The following is a 19,636-nucleotide window of genomic DNA, read 5'->3' as shown; positions in this document are numbered from 1 at the left end:
CCCTGTGGCGGGAGCAGCCCTGGGAGGGAGGACAGGCCCCCGACCATCACTGTGGGTGGAGAAGTAGTTGTGTGGGGCTGTTCCCCGCGCAGCGTGGCTCTGCCATGGCGGAATCGGATGTGAAGGACAAGCCCCTCTGTCTGGCTTCCCCTGGGGAGGGGGACAAAAAGATAGGCAACCACCATTCCTGGCTCCTGGGGCTTTTGGTTGGGGTCTGGATCCCCTGGGCGTGGGCCTTCATCGGGGTCCGATTCTTCGGGCGTGGGGCTCTGTCGGGGTCCGATCTCCTGGGCGTGGGGCTCCGTCGGGGTCCAGTTCTTCGGGCGTGGGGCTCCGTCGGGGTCCGATCCCCTGGGCGTGGGGCTCCGTCTGGGTCCGATCCCCTGGGCGTGGGGCTCCCTCGGGGTCCGATCCACCCCGGGTGTGGGACTCTGCCGGGGTCCGATCCCCTGGGCATAGGGTTCCATCCAGGTCCGATCCCCTGGGCATAGGGTTCCATCCAGGTCCGATCCCCTGGGCGTAGGGTTCCATCCGGGTCCGATCCCCTGGGCGTAGGGTTCCATCCGGGTCCGATCCCCTGGGCGTAGGGCTCCATCCGGGTCCGATCCCCTGGGCGTAGGGCTCCATCCGGGTCCGATCCCCTGGGCGTAGGGCTCCATCCGGGTCCGATCCCCTGGGCGTAGGGCTCCATCCGGGTCCGATCCCCTGGGCGTAGGGCTCCATCCGGTCCGATCCCCTGGGCGTAGGGCTCCATCCGGGTCCGATCCCCTGGGCGTAGGGCTCCATCCGGGTCCGATCCCCTGGGCGTAGGGCTCCATCCGGGTCCGATCCCCTGGGCGTAGGGTTCCATCCGGGTCCGATCCCCTGGGCGTAGGGCTCCATCCGGGTCCGATCCCCTGGGCGTAGGGCTCCATCCGGGTCCGATCCCCTGGGCGTAGGGCTCCATCCGGGTCCGATCCCCTGGGCGTAGGGCTCCATCCGGGTCCGATCCCCTGGGCGTGGGGCTCCGTTGGAGTCCCGATCCCCTTGGGTGTGGGGCTCTGTCGGGGTCCCGATCCCCCCGGGCATGGGGCTCCGTCAGGGTCCGATCCCCCGGGTGAGCTCCGGGCCGACGACACTTCCTGTTTCAGAGCAGGTGCACAGTCACTTCAGGAGGTACGAGGTGGAATATCTGCAGTTCGCTTTCCGTTGGATGAACAACCTGCTGATGCGGGAGCTCCCCCTTCGCTGCACCATCCGCCTGTGGGACACGTACCAGGTGTGCCGGGACCCCTGCACTCTTCACGCCGGCTGTCCCCACGGCCCTCACCCAGCCCTCACCCTGCCCGGTGTGGGCACCGCTCCTCACAAGTCCCTGTCTCCTTAGCCTCACCTCTGGGCTCCGCTGCCCTGCCACGAGGGGGCGCTGTGCTGCCTTCCCACCTTACCGAGGGCCTGGACCCGCAAGGACTAGCGCCCCCTCCTGGTCAGGGCTGGGGCCCTGACGCTGTTCTTTGCCTTCCCAGTCTGAGCCAGAAGGGTTCTCCCACTTCCATCTCTACGTGTGCGCAGCTTTCTTGATCAAGTGGAGAAAAGAGATCTTGGATGAGGAGGACTTCCAGGTGAGTGGATGGCAGCCCAGCCTGGGGTGGGGGTGGGCGCCCGCGGGTTCTGTCCCACTGGTGCGGCTGCACAGACAGAGGGGGCCGCCCCAGGAGCCTGGCTGGGCTGTCCCGCTGGTGGGGCTGCGCAGACAGAGGGGGCCGCCGCAGGAGCCTGGCTGGGCTGTCCCGCTGGTGGGGCTGCGCAGACAGAGGGGGCCGCCCCAGGAGCCTGGCTGGGCTGTCCCGCTGGTGGGGCTGCGCAGACAGAGGGGGCCGCCGCAGGAGCCTGGCTGGGCGGGGGAAGGAGGAGGGCGCCACTCCCAGTGGCAGGCAGTCAGCAGCCCAGCGCTCTTCAGTGTGGAAGGGTTTTAGTGCCAGAAAGGCTGCTGCACACCTGCTGGGCAGCCCAAGAGCCCTCTCATTCATTCGCTGACAAGCATTTGCTCAGTGCCTGCCACATACTAGGCACTGCTGGAGGTGTAGGATACATTGGAAAGTGGAACAGACAGACATCTCTGTTCTCACAGTGTTTATATACTAGTTGGGGAGAGACTTACATAAACAACAGCATAGTAAATTATTAAAAGAATGTTAGAGGGTGATAAGAAAGAACTTTTCTAACATAGAGCAAGATGAAGGCATGGTTAGGGGGTTGGGGAGCAGTAGGTTGCAGTTTCAAGCCACAGTGTCCAGGCAGCGGGGACAGCCAGTGCAAAGGCCTATTTCAGGAGCCATTATGGGGCCAGTGCGGCCTGGGGCAGAGCAGTCCGGGGCAAGCGCAGGAGGCGGGGAAGCCAGAGGACGTACACGGAGCCCGGATCACAGGACTTGGTGGGCACTGGAAGGTCTCTGGCTTTTCCTCTAAGTGGAAGGGGAGCCCTGAGGGGCTTGAGCAGAGGAGGGCCACAGCTTGATGTACTTTCAGAGGAGCACTCTGTCTTCTACGTAAACTGTGGGTGTGGGCGAGTGTGGAAGCCGGAGACCACCCAGGAGGCTACTGTGGTCCTCCAGGTGAGACCTGAGGGCAGCTTGGACCCGGATGGTGGCCGTGGAGGTGGGACAAGTGGCTAGATCTTGGGTATATTTTATAAGGAGAGCCAGCAGGAATTTCTGATGAATTGGGTGTACTGTATAACAGAAAGGGTGGAGTCAGTATGACTTCACAGTTTACGAGGAGGCTGCAAGAGGAACAGGTTTACGGAGGAAGATCAAGTCCAGTTCGGGGGATGCTGAACTTGAACTACCATTAGACATCCAGATGGAGATGTGCGGTAGGCAGATGAATCTCATGAGTCTGGGCTTTGATAGGCAGGTCTGGACTCGACATATGTGTTTAGGAGCCTTTGAGTGGGTGGTCCTTGGAGCTGGGACAGTGGATAAGATCCCTAAGGCAGCGCGTGCAGAGCGAGGAGAGAGGACAGGCCTGACCTGGGCACACTGCTACGTGAGGAGGCCAGGGAGAAGCCGGGGATGGGACAAAGGGCAGGTGTTAGTAATGGGGCTCCAGGCAGCTGCCCCAGGAGGCCCGGGCATGGGAAACGGGACTGAGGAGAGAGCCCCCGCTCTGAGGTCTGCAGAGAGAAAGGCCTGGGGGTTGATTGTGGTCGTTACCTCTGGGGACAGTAGCGAGCTTTTGTTTTTCTGCTTTGTACATTTCAGAACTGAGAGTTGTGTTTTTCCAAATGGGCATCTATTTCTAAAGGCAGGGGAAAGGAAGCCAGAGAAGGCGGAATGCTTTTCTAAGGTCTGACTAATAGCATAGGTAGGTGTTCTCAAGGGCAGCAGCGTCCCTACACTGTCCCCGAGCGAAACCACTCTGTCCTTCGGGTGGCTAACGGGCAGAAACCCGTTGAGCAGGTGGATGGAGAGCCAGGCCTGACCTGCCCACGTGTCAGGGCTTTGGGAGAGAAAGGAAGAGCGGACTGCCGCCCGTCGATGCTGGCTGTGGTGTCAGGGCTGTGGCGCCAGGGCTGTGGAGTCAGGGCTGTGGCGTCAGGGCTGTGGCGTAAGGGTTGTGGCGTCAGGGCTGTGGCGTCAGGGCTGTGGCATCAGGGCTGTGGCGTCAGGGCTGTGGCGTCAGGGCTGTGGCGTCAGGGCTGTGATGTCAGGGCTGTGGCGTCAGGGCTGTGGCGTCAGGGCTGTGGCGTCAGGGCTGTGATGTCAGGGTTGTGGCGTCAGGGCTGTGGCGTCAGGGCTGTGATGTCAGGGCTGTGGCGTCAGGGCTGTGGCGTCAGGGCTGTGATGTCAGGGCTGTGGCGTCAGGGCTGTGGAGTCAGGGCTGTGGCGTCAGGGCTGTGGCGTCAGGGCTGTGATGTCAGGGCTGTGGCGTCAGGGCTGTGGCGTCAGGGCTGTGGCGTTAGGGCTGTGATGTCAGGGCTGTGGCGTCAGGGCTGTGATGTCAGGGCTGTGGCGTCAGGGCTGTGGCGTCAGGGCTGTGGCGTCAGGGCTGTGGCGTCAGGGCTGTGGCGTCAGGGCTGTGGCGTCAGGGCTGTGGCGTCAGGGCTGTGGCAGCGGGCCGAGAGCCACAGCACTGCCAGCGGGCGGCGTGTGTGACGTCCCAGGGTGCACGCACTGGGGGTGCGGTGGCCATGGCTGGGGAGCTATCGATTTCAATAATGTGGCTGAGATGGAGCAGGATATCGGGAGCATGGAGCCAGGTTCAGGGGGCCTTGTCATGTGTGATAAAAGTGCTTCCCAGACTAGCTGGGGGGAGAGGATTCCTGGAATGGCTTTTAGTGAGTCACAGTATTGACAGAGCATAGAATAACAGTCCGTGGCTTTAAAGTTGTTAGACATAGGGGTGTTCTTTCCTGGATAGCATATTCGATTATCTGATGGATCTGAGGTCTCTGCAACAACCTGTAGAGTAACAATGGAGCCTTCTGTCTGCGCAGTGGGGGCTCCGCAGTCCCCCTCAGGAGCAGTTCAGTGCTTTCTCTTAGACAGATACAACAGGCAGTGAAACCGGACAGCCTGAGCAGCCCCCCAGCCCCACAGCTCTATACTTCTGTGACTAATAAAAGGAAAAACTTGGTCGGGCTGTGTGAGGATGGCCAGGAGGTGCCCACTAGGACAGCGGTCCCCAACCTTTTTTGGGCCATGGACCGGTTTAATGTCAGAAAATATTTTCACAGACCGGCCTTTAGGGTGGGACGGATAAATGTATCATGTGACTGAGACAAGTGTCAAGAGTACATCTTAGATGGATGTAACAGAGGGAATCTGGTCATTTTCTAAAAATAAAACATTGTTCAGACTTAAATATAAATAAAACGGAAATAATGAAAGTTATTTATTCTTTCTCTGCGGACCGGTACCAAATGGCCACCGACCGGTATCGGTCCACGGCCCGGGGGTTGGGGACCACTGCACTAGGAGACAGAGCATGGCACAGGGCACAGGAGTATCATGTCAGATAGCGAGGAACTAGCCCATGACCTCCGCAGAGAGCAGGGCCGCCAGTGGGTAAGTCACCATGAAGACAGCTCTGTCTGTGAACACAGGTGTCCTGAGAGCTGCTGTGACTTGGAGGAAAAGCAGGTGCAGTCGCTGCAGAGGTGACAGAGTGGTGGCGGGTTCAGCAGACCAGCCCTGCATCGCTGTTAGAGAGCAGGGGAGGAGGGTGGCTGTGAGGGGAGCCAGTGGGGGTGTCCGGAAGCAGCAACCCTCCTACAGTTGGGACCATGCAGAATAGGACAGTGTTAAGCCTCAGTCCCTGGAGCCAGTCTGCTTGGTGTCAGATCCCTCTTCTAGGTGTGCAGCCTTAAGTAAATTGATGCTCAGTACCTCAGTTTTCTTACCTATAAAATGGGGTAAGAGTACCTGCCTCCTAGTGCTATTATGAGGATTATACAATTTAACACGTCACGTGGTTAGACTGGTGTACTGTACACATAGTCCTCAAAACAGTGGGCTTACTGTCATTGTTGCTTCCTGCAGTCTCCTGAGTCTGGGGACAGTGACGTGAATACTTGAGTTTAGAAACCCGAGTCTGAGTGCTTTTTAGCTTACCTGAATAAACCATGCTGGGATCCTGGGTGAAGCCGCCAAGCTGGATGGACAAGCACGGCTGCAGAGGAGGTGCCAGCAGTGCAGGGGCACAGGGGCAGTGCCCCAGCTATGGGGAGAGCCCCTGGCTTTTCCTCCCGTCCCCCTCCTCCCCACTCCCCCTTCCTCCCCTCCCCCACTCCCCCTTCCTCTCCTCCCCTCCTCCCCCTTCCTCTCCTCCCCTCTCACTTCTCCCCTCACCCCTTCCTCCCTTCCCCCTCCTTCCCTTTCCTCTCCTCCCCTTCCCCTGTTCTCCTTCCTTTCCCAAGACCTCCCTCCCCCTCACCACTCCTTCCCCTTAACTGACAATTGCTAGCTGGCTTTCTTCCCACAAAGAGAATGTTTAACAAAATTTGGTGGTTCTGAAACTGCAGATAGAAGTCCACTAAGTCCTGCTTTTGGTTTCCACCGTTCTGGCTCCTGGTTCGTCCCCTTCTGCTGCAGGAGGACCCGTGACAGCCTGGTGCCCTTTCCTGCTCTCCACCCAGGGGCTGGAGGCCGCGGGGCCCTGTGGGAAGGCGGGGCCCTAGTGATGACAGGACTGAGCGGGCACAGTGTAGGCTGTGGCCCGGTCCCGCCCCGGCCTGAGAGCTGCCCGCAGAGGGCTGTCGGACTCCCAGGGTCCGGGGAGGGGACATCCCACTCAGACCAGGTTTTTAAAAGGGCCTCTGTCTTCTCTTTTTTTTTTTCTTTTAACGTTTTTATTTTGAAATAATTTTACAATTACAAAAATGTTACAAAACCAGTACCTAGTTCCCATATACCTTGCCCACATCAGCTATTATATCCTGCGCACCACACTGTAGTTAACCAGAAACTTTGTGTTGGTAAAATGCTATTAATTTACTGACTTTATTTGAATTTTTCCAGTTTTTGCATTAGTATCCTTTTTTAGACCAGGATACTCAGTCTTTCCTTTTTTTTAAATTTTTTTATTTTTTATTTATTGATTTTAGAGAGAAGGGAGAGAGAAAGAGAGAAACATCAATTTGTTGTTCCACTAATTCATGCATTCATTGGTTGCTCCTTGTATGTGCCCTGACCGGGGATCGAACCCACAACCTGGGCATATGGGGATGACGCTCCAACCAACGGGGCTACCTGGCCAGGGCCAGCCTTTCATGACAAAAAAAATTATCAAAATTTTTGAAGAGTACTGATGAGTTGTAGAATGTCTCTTAATTTTTTTTTTTATTTATTTATTCACTTTTAGAGAGGAGAGAAAGAGGGAGAGAGAAACAGAGAGAAAGAAGGGGGGAGGAGCTGGAAGCATCAACTCCCGTATGTGCCTTGACCAGGCAAGCCCAGGGTTTCGAACCGGTGACCTCAGCATTTCCAGGTCGACGCTTTATCCACCCTGCCACCACAGGTCAGGCAGAATGTCTCTTAATGTAGGGTTGTTTGGCATTTTCTCATGATGAAACTGAGGGTCACAGGCTCTCGGGAAAGACACCACAGAGGTGACGCCTTCTGAGGGTGTCGTGCGTGGTGTTGGCATGTCTTGTTATCACTGCCCTGACCACGTGGTTTAGGTGGGTCTGCTGGGCTTCCACTGAAAAGTTAACTATTCTCCTCTTGGGGAGATACTTTGAGACTATATGTAATCACCCTGCTTCTCATCATCCTTTTACCCACTAATTTTAATACCTGTTAATGGTTCTTGCCCATAACAAACATTGCTGCCATGTTTGCCCAGTGGCGATATTCTGTTTTCATCCTTCCACCTACATTCATTCATTGGTTTCTACTCAAGTATTTATTTATATCAAGTATTTATTTTTATCAATGTAAGATTCTCAGATATTTATGTAACTTCACGGGTTTCCTGAAACTGTCATTCGGTTTGCTCTTCGTGTTGTCCCAGCCTTGAGTCGTGGCCGCCCCTTCAGGCGGGTCTGGGTTCTTCTGACCCCATCGCTTTTTAAATAAAACGCTTCCTTACTTTCTGGGCCCACAAGGTGTTTCAGGCTTATCTTTCATTTTCTTTGCTCCAGACTGGGAATCAGCTGTTTCTCTAAGGAGCGTTGGTTAAGCCAGATTTTTGCCACTTAAACATATTTAGAGCTGTCATGATAACTTTGGAATAAGATGGTGGAAAGCATTTATGTGACGTTCAAGGACAGGCAACACTAACTGATGTTTAGGTTAGGTCAGGGGTCGTTGGGGAGTATCTACTGGGGGACATGCGTCTTCTAGGGAACAGGAAGTTCTTCATCTCGCTGGGGTGGTGCTTACCTATATGAAACGTCACCCAGCTGCACACTTAAGATTTGTGTAGTTACTGTATTTGCATTTAAAAGTAAAACAACGACAACGAGATGACAGGAGAGTGCGGGTGCATGATGGGAGAAGGGCACGGGGTTCCATCTGTCCTGCGGCCGCCGTGGAAAGGTGGGGACGAAAGCGGATGGGAGGAAAACGCAATAACACTAAAACCCACCTGCCGGGTAGACAATAGACCCTGTAAAAGTTACCCAGATCCAAAGGGATCAGGTCTTCCTCCTTCACAGGGAAAGGCTGAAGGATAAATGGACTCGAGTCTTGGTGTCAAGCGTGTATTTTGAAATTATTGGCAACTTGGGGGCTTGAAGGGAACAGTGCGGCCACTAGGACTCAGGGCTGACAAGTCACAGAACTAACTGGCTGTTCAGGAGGTGGTGTGGCATGGGGTGAGTTGGGGTCCTGGGCAGCAAGGGCGGCACCTCCCTGGCTAAGGGGACGCTGCAGTGGTGGTCAGAGCGGGGCTGGGCTTGGCACGAGCACTTTAATTCCCAACCCGCGGGACTCCGTGTGAGGCCTCTGTGTGTAAGGATGTGCGCTAGTGCGGGAGAAGGTGGGCTCCTGTCCCCCAGCCCTGCGCCTGGAGAGGGCTGGCAAGGCCCACACGGGTCCTGAAAGGAGGAGGTGAGCGAAGGGACTCTCCGGGTACCTGCCCTCCCCTCCCGGGTGTGAGAGCACACCAGCAGGGAGCCCTCGCCGGCCGTGCTTGCCTCTCCGATGGCATGGCGAGCTTGGGGAGGCCATTGCAGCCCGGCCAGCCTGGTGGAACTGCCCCGGACCCCCTGCAGGGGTCAGAGGTGAGGTGTTGTAGGGGGAGGGACAAGGCAGAGGCTGTGTGGCCAGGGCGCAGAGCCCCGCCGAGGGAGAGCCCTGCCAGGACTGCCCTGGAGGAGGCCCTGGCCAGGAGCCTGAGCTTGACTCTAAGGCAGAGGGAAGCCTGCCCCTCCCTTTGTCACCTCTCCAGCCCGGCCTGAAGCCTGGCCCTGGGGTGCCTGGGCCCCGCCAGCTGAACCCAGCCAAGCTGCAACCCTCTATTGACAGATAACAAAGTCACAGCAGGGAGAGTGCCCTTCTGACCTCCCGCTCTGCCAGGGCTCAGCCTGCAGTGTTGAGACTGGGGAAGCCGTGGGATTAGTCACCGGGAAACTTGATTCCTGAACCCCAGAGTGCACCATGGAGGCAGGTGTGGGAGTCAGACTCGGGGGGGACTTCCCACTGTCACCCCAGAAGGATGGGAGACCTGAGTGAGCTCTGTGGGTGTGGTGGGGGTCAGACTCGGGGGGGACTTCCCACTGTCACCCCAGAAGGATGGGAAACCTGAGTGAGCTCTGTGGGTGTGGTGGGGGTCAGACTCGGGGGGACTTCCCACTGTCACCCCAGAAGGACGGGAGACCTGAGTGAGCTCTGTGGGTGTGGTGGGGGTCAGACTCGGGGGGACTTCCCACTGTCACCCCAGAAGGACGGGAAACCTGAGTGAGCTCTGTGAGTGTGGGGGTCAGACTCGGGGGGGACTTCCCACTGTCACCCCAGAAGGACGGGAAACCTGAGTGAGCTCTGTGGGTGTGGTGGGAGTCAGACTCGGGGGGGACTTCCCACTGTCACCCCAGAAGGACGGGAGACCTGAGTGAGCTCTGTGGGTGTGGTGGGGGTCAGACTCGGGGGGGGGGACTTCCCACTGTCACCCCAGAAGGACGGGAGACCTGAGTGAGTTCTGTGGGTGTGGTGGGCCTTCTGTGGTCAGTGCACTCCACATAACAGCCACCCAGAAGGAGTTGCAGGAGGAGGAGGGAAACACCTCCCAAGCGGGGAACTCAGCGTACGTTTGAAGAGCAAGGACGAGTGTTCTAACCCTGCCTCCGGCCAGGACCTCACCAAGATGCCGTCTCACATGGGACAGCCGTGGAAACCCGTGGTGGTCACATTTCATAACGTTGCTGGGGATAAAGGCTGCGTAACCAAGGAGGACCTGAGAGGACTCATGGGAAAGGAAGGCGTTCCCTGGGTTTTTCACAAAGAATCACAAAGACCCTCTGGCTGTAGACAAAAGAAGGGAGGACCTGGACTAGAGCCCAGAGGCAGAGTGGCTTCCAGAGCGGCCCTGCTCTGACTGCTGGCTCCCAGCCCCATCACCTGTGTGTAGTGCACCCTGCTCTGACTGCTGGCTCCCAGCCCCATCACCTGTGTGTAGTGCACCCTGCTCTGACTGCTGGCTCCCAGCCCCCATCCCCTGTGTGTAGTGCACCCTGCTCTGACTGCTGGCTCCCAGCCCCATCACCCCATCCCCTGTGTGTAGTGCACCCTGCTCTGACTGCTGGCTCCCAGCCCCATCCCCTGTGTGTAGTGCACCCTGCTCTGACTGCTGGCTCCCAGCCCCATCCCCTGTGTGTAGTGCACCCTGCTCTGACTGCTGGCTCCCAGCCCCATTCCCTGTGTGTAGTGCACCCTGCTCTGACTGCTGGCTCCCAGCCCCATCACCCCATCCCCTGTGTGTAGTGCACCCTGCTCTGACTGCTGGCTCCCAGCCCCATCCCCTGTGTGTAGTGCACCCTGCTCTGACTGCTGGCTCCCAGCCCCCATCACCTGTGTGTAGTGCACCCTGCTCTGACTGCTGGCTCCCAGCCCCCATCACCTGTGTGTAGTGCACCCTGCTCTGACTGCTGGCTCCCAGCCCCATCCCCTGTGTGTAGTGCACCCTGCTCTGACTGCTGGCTCCCAGCCCCATCACCCCATCCCCTGTGTGTAGTGCACCCTGCTCTGACTGCTGGCTCCCAGCCCCATCCCCTGTGTGTAGTGCACCCTGCTCTGACTGCTGGCTCCCAGCCCCATCACCCCATCCCCTGTGTGTAGTGCACCCTGCTCTGACTGCTGGCTCCCAGCCCCATCACCCCATCCCCTGTGTGTAGTGCACCCTGCTCTGACTGCTGGCTCCCAGCCCCATCCCCTGTGTGTAGTGCACCCTGCTCTGACTGCTGGCTCCCAGCCCCATCACCTGTGTGTAGTGCACCCTGCTCTGACTGCTGGCTCCCAGCCCCATCACCTGTGTGTAGTGCACGTGGGGCAGCAGGGATAGAAGTTGCAGCGCTGAGCAGTTAGTTACTCCGCCCTGGTAAGAGCTCCTTCCATTGGGTCCCTTCAGGAATCTGCCCCACAGCGACCCTTGTATACGGATTTCATGAGCTGACTGGGACCCTCAGTGTACAAATAAAATCCCACCGCCATTCGACAAGAGAAAGGAAAGCCAGTTAAAGCCAGAGAAGCTTTTTTTTTAAAATAATTTTCTGAGTTGTTCTACTTTCTTTTTTTTATTCATTTTAGAGAAGAGAGACAGAGAGAAGGGGGGAGGAGCAGGAAGCATCAACTCCCATATGTGCCTTGACCAGACAAGCCCAGGGTTTTGAACTGGCGATCTCAGCATTCCAGGTCGACTCTTGATCCACTGCACCACCAGAGCTCAGGCCCAGATAAACTTTTGATTTTTATATTGCTTGCATCCTCTTGCCCTCAAATTTCTTTTCTAGTTTCTATTTTAAAAAAAAACAAAACAACAAACATGAGCTTTGCCAAATTGTGGGCACTCAGAAAACAGTGCTGGGAAATTTGTGCCGTCGTCTGGCGGTGGATCTGTGGGGGTGGGCGGGGTCTCCCGGAGAAGGCTCGCCTGCTCATCTTGAGCCCTCTGGGAAGTGACCGTGACTAAGGGTGAAGAAGAGGAGCTGGTCCCCGACAGCATTGACGCACATGCAAGGTCTTTGCTCTGATTAGCTCCATCGATGACCCGGGCGTCCACTGACACCGGAGGAACTGAACATAATAGCGCAAGTTCGGGTTCAAGTGAGCAAGCCGAGATCACAGTGGCCAAAGTCTTCATGCCCACCGTCCTCAGTACAGCGTGGCCACTCTGGCCCGCCCATCAAGGTCGTCAAAGCTCATCAAGGTCAAGCTTCTGCAGTACCTTCCCCGGTGTTTCAGAGCCCATTCCCCCGGAGCCCGTGCTGGGAGCACGCAGTGAACAAGGAGCTGGCGGACGCGGGGCAGCCGCCCTGCAGAGCTTGCAAACTAGTGCCTATACGCTCCCTCTGGAGCTGGCTTTTCCGCCCCAGCCCCACCTGGGAGCCATCACCTTGTTTTCTTGAATCACTGATGATGAGAAACTAATGTTGTGCATTTTGTAATACCTATTTTAAATCTTTTTTAAAGAAGATTTGGACAGAATAAAGTAACCCCCAGGTAGCCTGGAAGCTACTTGACTATTACGGTGTGTCCAGGAAAAGTGTGTCCCCAAGTCAGAACAAGTACCTGAGCAAATGCCTGATCACCCTACAGTCTAAAAGGTCATCTCAGGACAGCATCTGTGGGAGCCCAGAAGAGCCAAGGACCCCACAGAGATGTCAGGGCAGGTGCCAGCAAGGCCCCAGGTGTCTGATTTCGAGGGGACTCCAAGGATCAATAATCAAAATTCCTCTCACTACATGAAACTGGCAAGGAGGTCACTGGAACCCACTGATGACTCTAAACCAAAGTAGCTGGTCTCGGAAGCCTTTCCTTTCATCTTATAGAAGGGAACCTTGGAGAGAGTCCCACTCTGAAAGAGTCTTTTGTAGGAGACAGGCCAGTTTTAAAATGAAACAGTGCTGTGCCAGTGGGACCTCTCAGGCCTAAACAACAAACTAAATGTAAATGCATCCCTTGACCCAGATGGCGTCAGGCCACCTGTTGTACGGGAACTCAAGGGTGGAATAGCGGGGTGTTGCCCTAACGCGGGCCCCGTCTTTACAGATATCCAACATGCCGGTTTGAGTCCTGGCCAGAAGAAGGGTTCCAAGAGAGCCCTGGGAGCTGAGCAGCTACAGAAAGCAGGCTGGTCGGAGATAAGTCGCGATTCCTAGACACATAAACAAAACCTGCCAGAGCCCTGGGAGCTGAGCAGCTACAGAAAGCAGGCTGGTCGGAGATAAGTCGCGATTCCTAGACACATAAACAAAACCTGCCATGGGGGGGGGGGGTTGACATGGCTTTCTCTGAGGGGAAACTTGCCAGATGCACTAGGTATTGTGACACTGGGGAAACCAATGAATAAGTTTGGCATAAGTTTGGCTCTCAGAAAGTTTACATAAAGGACACGTTTTTTGAAAATTTGTATTGAAACCTGAGGAACTGTTTTGCTACCTGACTGATTCTCAAAACAGGAAGGATTTGTTTTAAAGTACTTATTTGACTAAGAAAGTATTTTTACATGCCTGACTACACTTTATTTACATTTGCAAAGAATGTCCCAGTATTGCTAAGTGATTCTACACCCCGAATCGATATTTTACGTGGCCTTAAGTTTGGTTGCTGTCAGGTGTTTTTTTTGTTTGTTTGTTTGTTTTTTTGTTTGTTTTACAGAGACAGAGAGGGAGTCAGAGAGAGGGATAGATAGGAACAGACAGACAGGAACAGAGAGAGATGAGAAGCATCAATCATTAGTTTTTCATTGCGCATTGCGACACCTTAGTTGTTCATTGATTGCTTTCTCATATGTGCCTTGACCGCGGGCCTTCAGCAGACCGAGTAACCCCCTGCTTGAGCCAGCGACCTTGGGTCCAAGCTGGTGAATTTTTCTCAAACCAGATGAGCCCGCACTCAAGCTGGCGAGCTCGGGGTTTTGAACCTGGGTCTTCCGCATCCCAGTCCAACGCTTTATCCACTGCGCCACCGCCTGGTTAGGCTGCTGTCAGTTTTTATATGCCGTGTCTTTGGTTGTGCTTGGCTCCTGTCACTAGGTGAAGTTAATCAGCTCTTCCAGATTTCCGTCAGCCAGCCTCTTCTCCGACTTCTTTTCTCCTTGTCCTTTCTATGTTATGTCCCCTTTTCTTCTCTCTCCAAGGCAGGCAGGATGTAGGACGGTGGTAATGAGCACAAGTTCTCACTCACAGGCTGCCTGGTTCAAATTCCAGCCCAGCGCTACTCAGTGACCCTGGGCACGTTCCTTAACCTCTGTGCCTCAGTTTCCTCATCTGTAAAATGGGCCTAATGTGTATCCCTTAGAGTTGAAGTGACTTTTTTTTAAGTGAGAAGAAGGGTGATAGCAACTGGGATCCACCCAGCAACCCCATCTGGGGCCACAGCTCAAATCACCTGAGCTGTCCTCAGTGCCTGAAGCTGATGCTCAGACCAACCGAGCTGTCCTCAGTGCCTGAGGCTGATGCTCAGACCAACCAAGCTATCCTCAGTGCCTGAGGCTGATGCTCAGACCAACCAAGCTATCCTCAGGGCTAACACTCTAACCAGTTGAGCCACCAGCTGTGAGAGGGGAAGAGGGAGAAATGGTGGCTTCTCTTGTGTGCCCTGACCGGGAATCAAACCCAGACATCCATATACAGGGCTGATGCTCTATCCACTGAGCCAGCCGGCCAGGGCCAAGTTGATGTGATGTTTAATAAAGAGTACATGTAAAGCATCTAGAGCTCTGGTATGTAATAAGTGCTAATAAATGATTCTGCCACTATAATGATGGTTATCCTTGATTTCTCCCTCTTCATCTTCAGCTCTTCCATCTATTGGACATCCTCTAATGCAGTGGTTCTCAACCTGTGGGTCGCGACCCCGACGGGGGTTGAACGACCAAAACACAGGGGTCGCCTAAAGCCATCGGAAAATTAGGCGACCCCTGTGTTTTGGTCGTTTGACCCCCGCCGGCGTCGCGACCCACAGGTTGAGAACCGCTACTCTAACAAGTTTTCCCTGTACCTTTTCCTTACCAGAGTCTTTGCTTATTACCTACTATGCCTTCTCCCTTGGCCCCTTAGCTCATTGCTTTCTGTCCCCAACCCCCCCCCACACACACACACACACACACTCGGACGCATGCATGCCTCCTCTGCCATATTTCTGTTCCTTTGTGATCTGTGGGTTCTCAGCAGGTGCCTGAGCCAGGCCCTTTTCTACTGTTTCAATCACTTCCAGCTTTTCTTCTGTGAAAGCCATTGTCCCTCTCCGTCAATTTGGAGCCCTCCCTGCTGCTTGCCCCACAAGTTGTCTTCTCACCACTGTAGTGTTTTATCTGAGTGAATGTCATACTTTCAGCTCCCATGAGCTGGCTTTGTAGCAGATCTTCAATCGTTCCCCGCCCAGGCAGTGTCTCCTCTAGCCGCGCGATGAAAGCACCCGATTTGTGACTAACACCTTCTTCCCTCAGCTATCATTATTCAGGTTCCATCTCTTTATCTCCTTCTCAAATTTGTCATTGCATTGGGCAGGTCTTCCCACTACAGCACTACAATGAGTGCATTCCTAGGCATGGCCACAAGGTGGCAGGGCGGTTCCTTACACCTAAGCCTTACTGCTGCCAGGGCTGGTGGGGATGTTCACGTGGCCAGGGGGTAGAATCATTTCCAGGCTTCTGAGAGGTTTCTAGCAAGGCTTGAAGAACGAAATTACAAGAAGACCCTACCTTAGCAAAGAATGTTCTAGAAAGATTGCCCCTTTGTGGGTTGCTTTTGTTTATCAATTGTATGAGTATGTCACCATTAAAGAAAAATTAGAGCCTGACCTGTGGTGGCGCAGTGGATAAAGCATCGACCTGGAAATGCTGAGGTCGCCGGTTCGAAACCCTGGGCTTGCCTGGTCAAGGCACATATGGGAGTTGATGCTTCCAGCTCCTCCCCCCTTCTCTCTCTGTCTCTCTCTCCTCTCTCTCCCTCTCTGTCTCTCTCCTCTCTAAAAAAAAAAATGAAGAAAGAAAAATTAGAAAATACCAGTGTGTAGAAAGAAAGAAGTTCAGTATCTTAAATCTCACGAGACAAAGGTGATATATTTCCTTCCAGACATTTCATTATGCAAATCTATATGTAGAAGTACATACATGTAGTATGTATGTAACTGTTAACGGAATCATTTTGTATACTTTGTTTTATAACCTCTCTTTATCACTTTACAAAATGTAGTGGATGTTCTATAATGTCAAAAAGCATAGATATATATATTTGCCACTTCCCCTACTTTTGTATTTTTTACACATTACATGAATACATACTTGTACAAAAATTTTGAAAACATTAAAATAATAACTTGACTTCAGGGTATCTCATTTCACAGATTTACCGTAATTTATTTAATGAAAGGCCACTCTGTGTGACGTCTAGGGGTTTCCTTTCTTGAATCTCAGGTGTGATTTTATTCCATCAAGAGGGTTTTTTGGGGTTTTTTTATTTTTTTATTTTTTACATTTTATTTTTTTAGAGAGAGGAGACACAGAGAGAAAAAGAGACAGGAGAGGAAAGAGATAGAAAGAACAGAGGGAGGAGCAGGAAGTATCAACTCCCATATGTGCCTTGACCAGGCAAGCCTGGGGTTTTGAACTGGCGACCTCAGTGTTCCAGGTCGACGCTTTTACCGACTGTGCCACCACAGGTCAGGCAAGAGGCGTTTCTTTTATTTTATTTTTTAATTATTTTATTTTATTTTATTTTTTTAGAGATACAGATAGAGGGATAGATAGGGACAGACAGACAGGAATGGAGAGAGATGAGAAGCATCAATCATCATTTTTCGTTGTGACACCTTAGTTGTTCATTGATTGCTTTCTCCTATGTGCCTTGACCGTGGGCCTTCAGCAGACCAAGTAACCCTTTGCTCGAGCCAGCGACCTTGGGTCCAAGCTAGTGAGCTTTGCCCAAACCAAATGAGCCCGCGCTTAAGCTGGCGACCTTGGGGTCTCGAACCTGGATCCTCCGCATCCCAGTCCAACGCTCTATCCACTGCGCCACCACCTGGTCAGGCCAGGCAAGAGGTTTTTAATACCTCGAGTGCCACCCCAAAACCTGGTTGCCTTTTGAAATCACTGGAGATGTTTGTGAAAGGAGTGGGTTGCTGGATCTCATCCTAAGTCTTTCGAGTCCCAGACTCCCGGAATGAGGCTTGGGCTCATGTGTTTCTTCTAAAAGTCCCCGTGTTCGATGAAGCTCTTGCAGCCTGGTTGGAACCACTGGCTGAGATGACGGAGGGGGTGACCGCGTGAAGCCCTGAGGGCCTCATTGAGTTCCAGGGCCTGACTCTTCCTTGCTTGTGTTCCGGATGAGGCCAAGCAAAGGCCATTCTAGCAGAAGCTGGTTCTGAGTCAGTGAGGCATGTCCTCCAGGAATAGGACCGAGACGTAACCTCACCAGCGAGCTGATCGGAAATGGAAGTGAGAGATTCTATGCCAACAGAAAGCAATTTATGCAAAAAAGAGAAAATTTTCCAATGAATGAAGTTAAAAAATAAATGTTAATGTGGACTCTTGAGTGTAAACCAGACTCTTGAGGGAAGTGTAAGAGTTCCTGTTAGCTGTGGCATGGATCAAGAGAAGGACAAGCCTGACCAGGCGGTGGCGCAGTGGATAGAGTGTCAGACTGGGATGCGGAGGACCCAGGTTGTAGACCCCGAGATCACCAGCTTGAGCGCAGGCTCATCTGGTTTGAGCAAAGCTCACCAAATTAGACCCAGGGTCACTGGCTTGAGCAAGGGGTAACTCGGTCTGCTGTAGCCCCACGGTCAAGCACATGTGAGAAAGCAATCAATGAACAACTAAGGTGTCACAATGAAAAACTAATGATTGATGCTTCTCATCTCTCTCCTTTCCTGTCTGTCTGTCCCTATCTATCCCTCTCTCTGACTCTATCTCTGTAAAAAAAAAAAAAGAATCTGACAAACTTTTCTCAAGTTGGATTTACTATGAAAAAAGAAAGAGAGAGAGAGAAGGACAAGCTACAGGAAGAGCAAAGGACTTTAAACCGAGGGTCTGTGGGTCCGTGGGTCCGTGTTTAGGACTCAGGAGATCCCGGAGTGTGAATGGGAAAATAATTAGTTTTCTTTTCAGTGACCCCTAATTCAAAGTTAGCCTTGGCCCTGGCCGGTTGGCTCAGCGGTAGAGCGTCGGCCTAGCGTGCGGAGGACCCGAGTTCGATTCCCGGCCAGGGCACACAGGAGAAGCGCCCATTTGCTTCTCCACCCCTCCACCGCGCCTTCCTCTCTGTCTCTCTCTTCCCCTCCCGCAGCCAAAGGCTCCATTGGAGCAAACATGGCCCGGGCGCTGGGGATGGCTCTGTGGCCTCTGCCCCAGGCGCTAGAGTGGCTCTGGTCGCAACATGGCCACGCCCAGGATGGGCAGAGCATCGCCCCCTGGTGGGCAGAGCGTCGCCCCTGGTGGGCGTGCCGGGTGGATCCCGGTCGGGCGCATGCGGGAGTCTGTCTGACTGTCTTTCTCTGTTTCCAGCTTCAGAAAAATGAAAGAAAAAAAAAAAAAAAAAAAAAACAAAGTTAGCCTTACCTACAATAATGAGGATAGGCAACAAAGCACAGTGATAGTAGTCGTACCTGTCTTTGTCACTAATTGTAACGTTATGTTCATTGCTACTTTAACATTATGGTAGCTATTTAACTTGCCATTAGAGCTTGTTATAAAATATATTAATAACACATGGACATTGTAATATCACAGATTTGTTCTTAAAATATTTTGATACCTATATTTCAATTTAACTGGTCTCTGTCATGATTCTAGGTATTTTATGTTTTTAAAACCATTATTCTGCCTGACCTGTGGTGGCGCAGTGGATAAATCGTCGACCTGGAATGCTGAGGTCGCCGGTTCAAAACCCTGGGCTTGACCAGTCAAGGCACATATAGGAGTTGATGCTTCCTGCTCCTCCCCACTTTCTCTCTCTCTCTCTCACTCTCTCTCCTCTCTAAAATGAATAAATAAATTAAAAAAAAAAAAACACAAAAAAACCATTATTCCGAGAAGGGCTTCACCGGATAGCCAAGAGTCTGAGATACAGAAAAGGTTAAGACTTCTATAATAGAGAATTATATATAATATATTATATATCAGGTGTACCAGAAAGTTCTGTCCGTTTCTATCACAACAAGTTTCAACACATAAGCACGTGTTTATTTGGCGCATGTGTGCCTCTCTATTTTTATCACTTGATGTATACATACTGATGTAGAAATTAACTAAAACAAAGTTGATTCACGTTAGTCTTATGTGTGAAGCGATAGTGTACCCATGGCTACTGATAAAGTTCATTTATGCAACTGTAATTTTTATGAATTTCAACAAGGAAGAAATGCTACAGAAGCATGTAGAAATTTATTGAAAGTGTTTGTACAGTTTCTGATAGGACATGCAGAAGATGGTTTGAAAAATTTGAAACAGGTGATTTCAACCTTTCTGATAAGCCACGTTCTGAGCGACCATCTTTGATCGATGACGATGTTAAGACCATGTTGGAGCAAGATCCTTTTCTGACAACATCGGAGATCGCAGAAAGGCTTAATTCAGCTCAGCAAACCATTTCGGACCATATTCAGAAGATAAGATTGGTGTGGAAATATTCAAGATGGGTGCCACATGAATTAAGTCAGAAGAATTTGGATGATCGAGTCGTCATATGCACATCTCTGCTGCTCAGAACAAAATCGAGCCCTTCTTGAACCGGATGATAACTGGGGATGAAAAGTGGATTACCTACGAAAACATCATAAGGAAAAGGGCATATTGTGAACCTGGAAAACCTAGCCTTTCCACCTCTAAACCAAATTTGACTCTGAATAAGAGAATGTTGTGTATATGGTGGGACATTTGAGGACCAATACATTATGAGCTTTTAAAACCGAACGAAAAGCTCAGAGAAGTATTGTCAGCAAGTGGGTAATTTAAAGACAGCAGTCCAAGAAAAGAGGCCGACGATGTTCAATAGGAA

At 52.7% G+C, this 19,636-nt stretch overlaps 1 protein-coding gene across 1 annotated transcript in view; it reads left to right on the top strand.

Annotated features, from left to right (window-relative positions):
- Positions 1-19,636, top strand: part of TBC1D22B (TBC1 domain family member 22B) — a 74,116-nt gene that overhangs the window by 50,339 nt on the left and 4,141 nt on the right. The window contains exons 11-12 of the mRNA XM_066359516.1: positions 1,131-1,258; positions 1,506-1,601. Of these exons, the coding sequence (XP_066215613.1) occupies positions 1,131-1,258; positions 1,506-1,601 (224 nt within the window). The remainder of the gene's footprint in view (positions 1-1,130; positions 1,259-1,505; positions 1,602-19,636) is intronic.

Source organism: Saccopteryx leptura, chromosome 1 (genome assembly GCF_036850995.1).
Source record: "Saccopteryx leptura isolate mSacLep1 chromosome 1, mSacLep1_pri_phased_curated, whole genome shotgun sequence".
NCBI lineage: Eukaryota > Metazoa > Chordata > Mammalia > Chiroptera > Emballonuridae > Saccopteryx > Saccopteryx leptura.
Note: the sequence above shows the minus strand (reverse complement) of the source record. Positions and strands in the feature narration are given on the sequence as shown.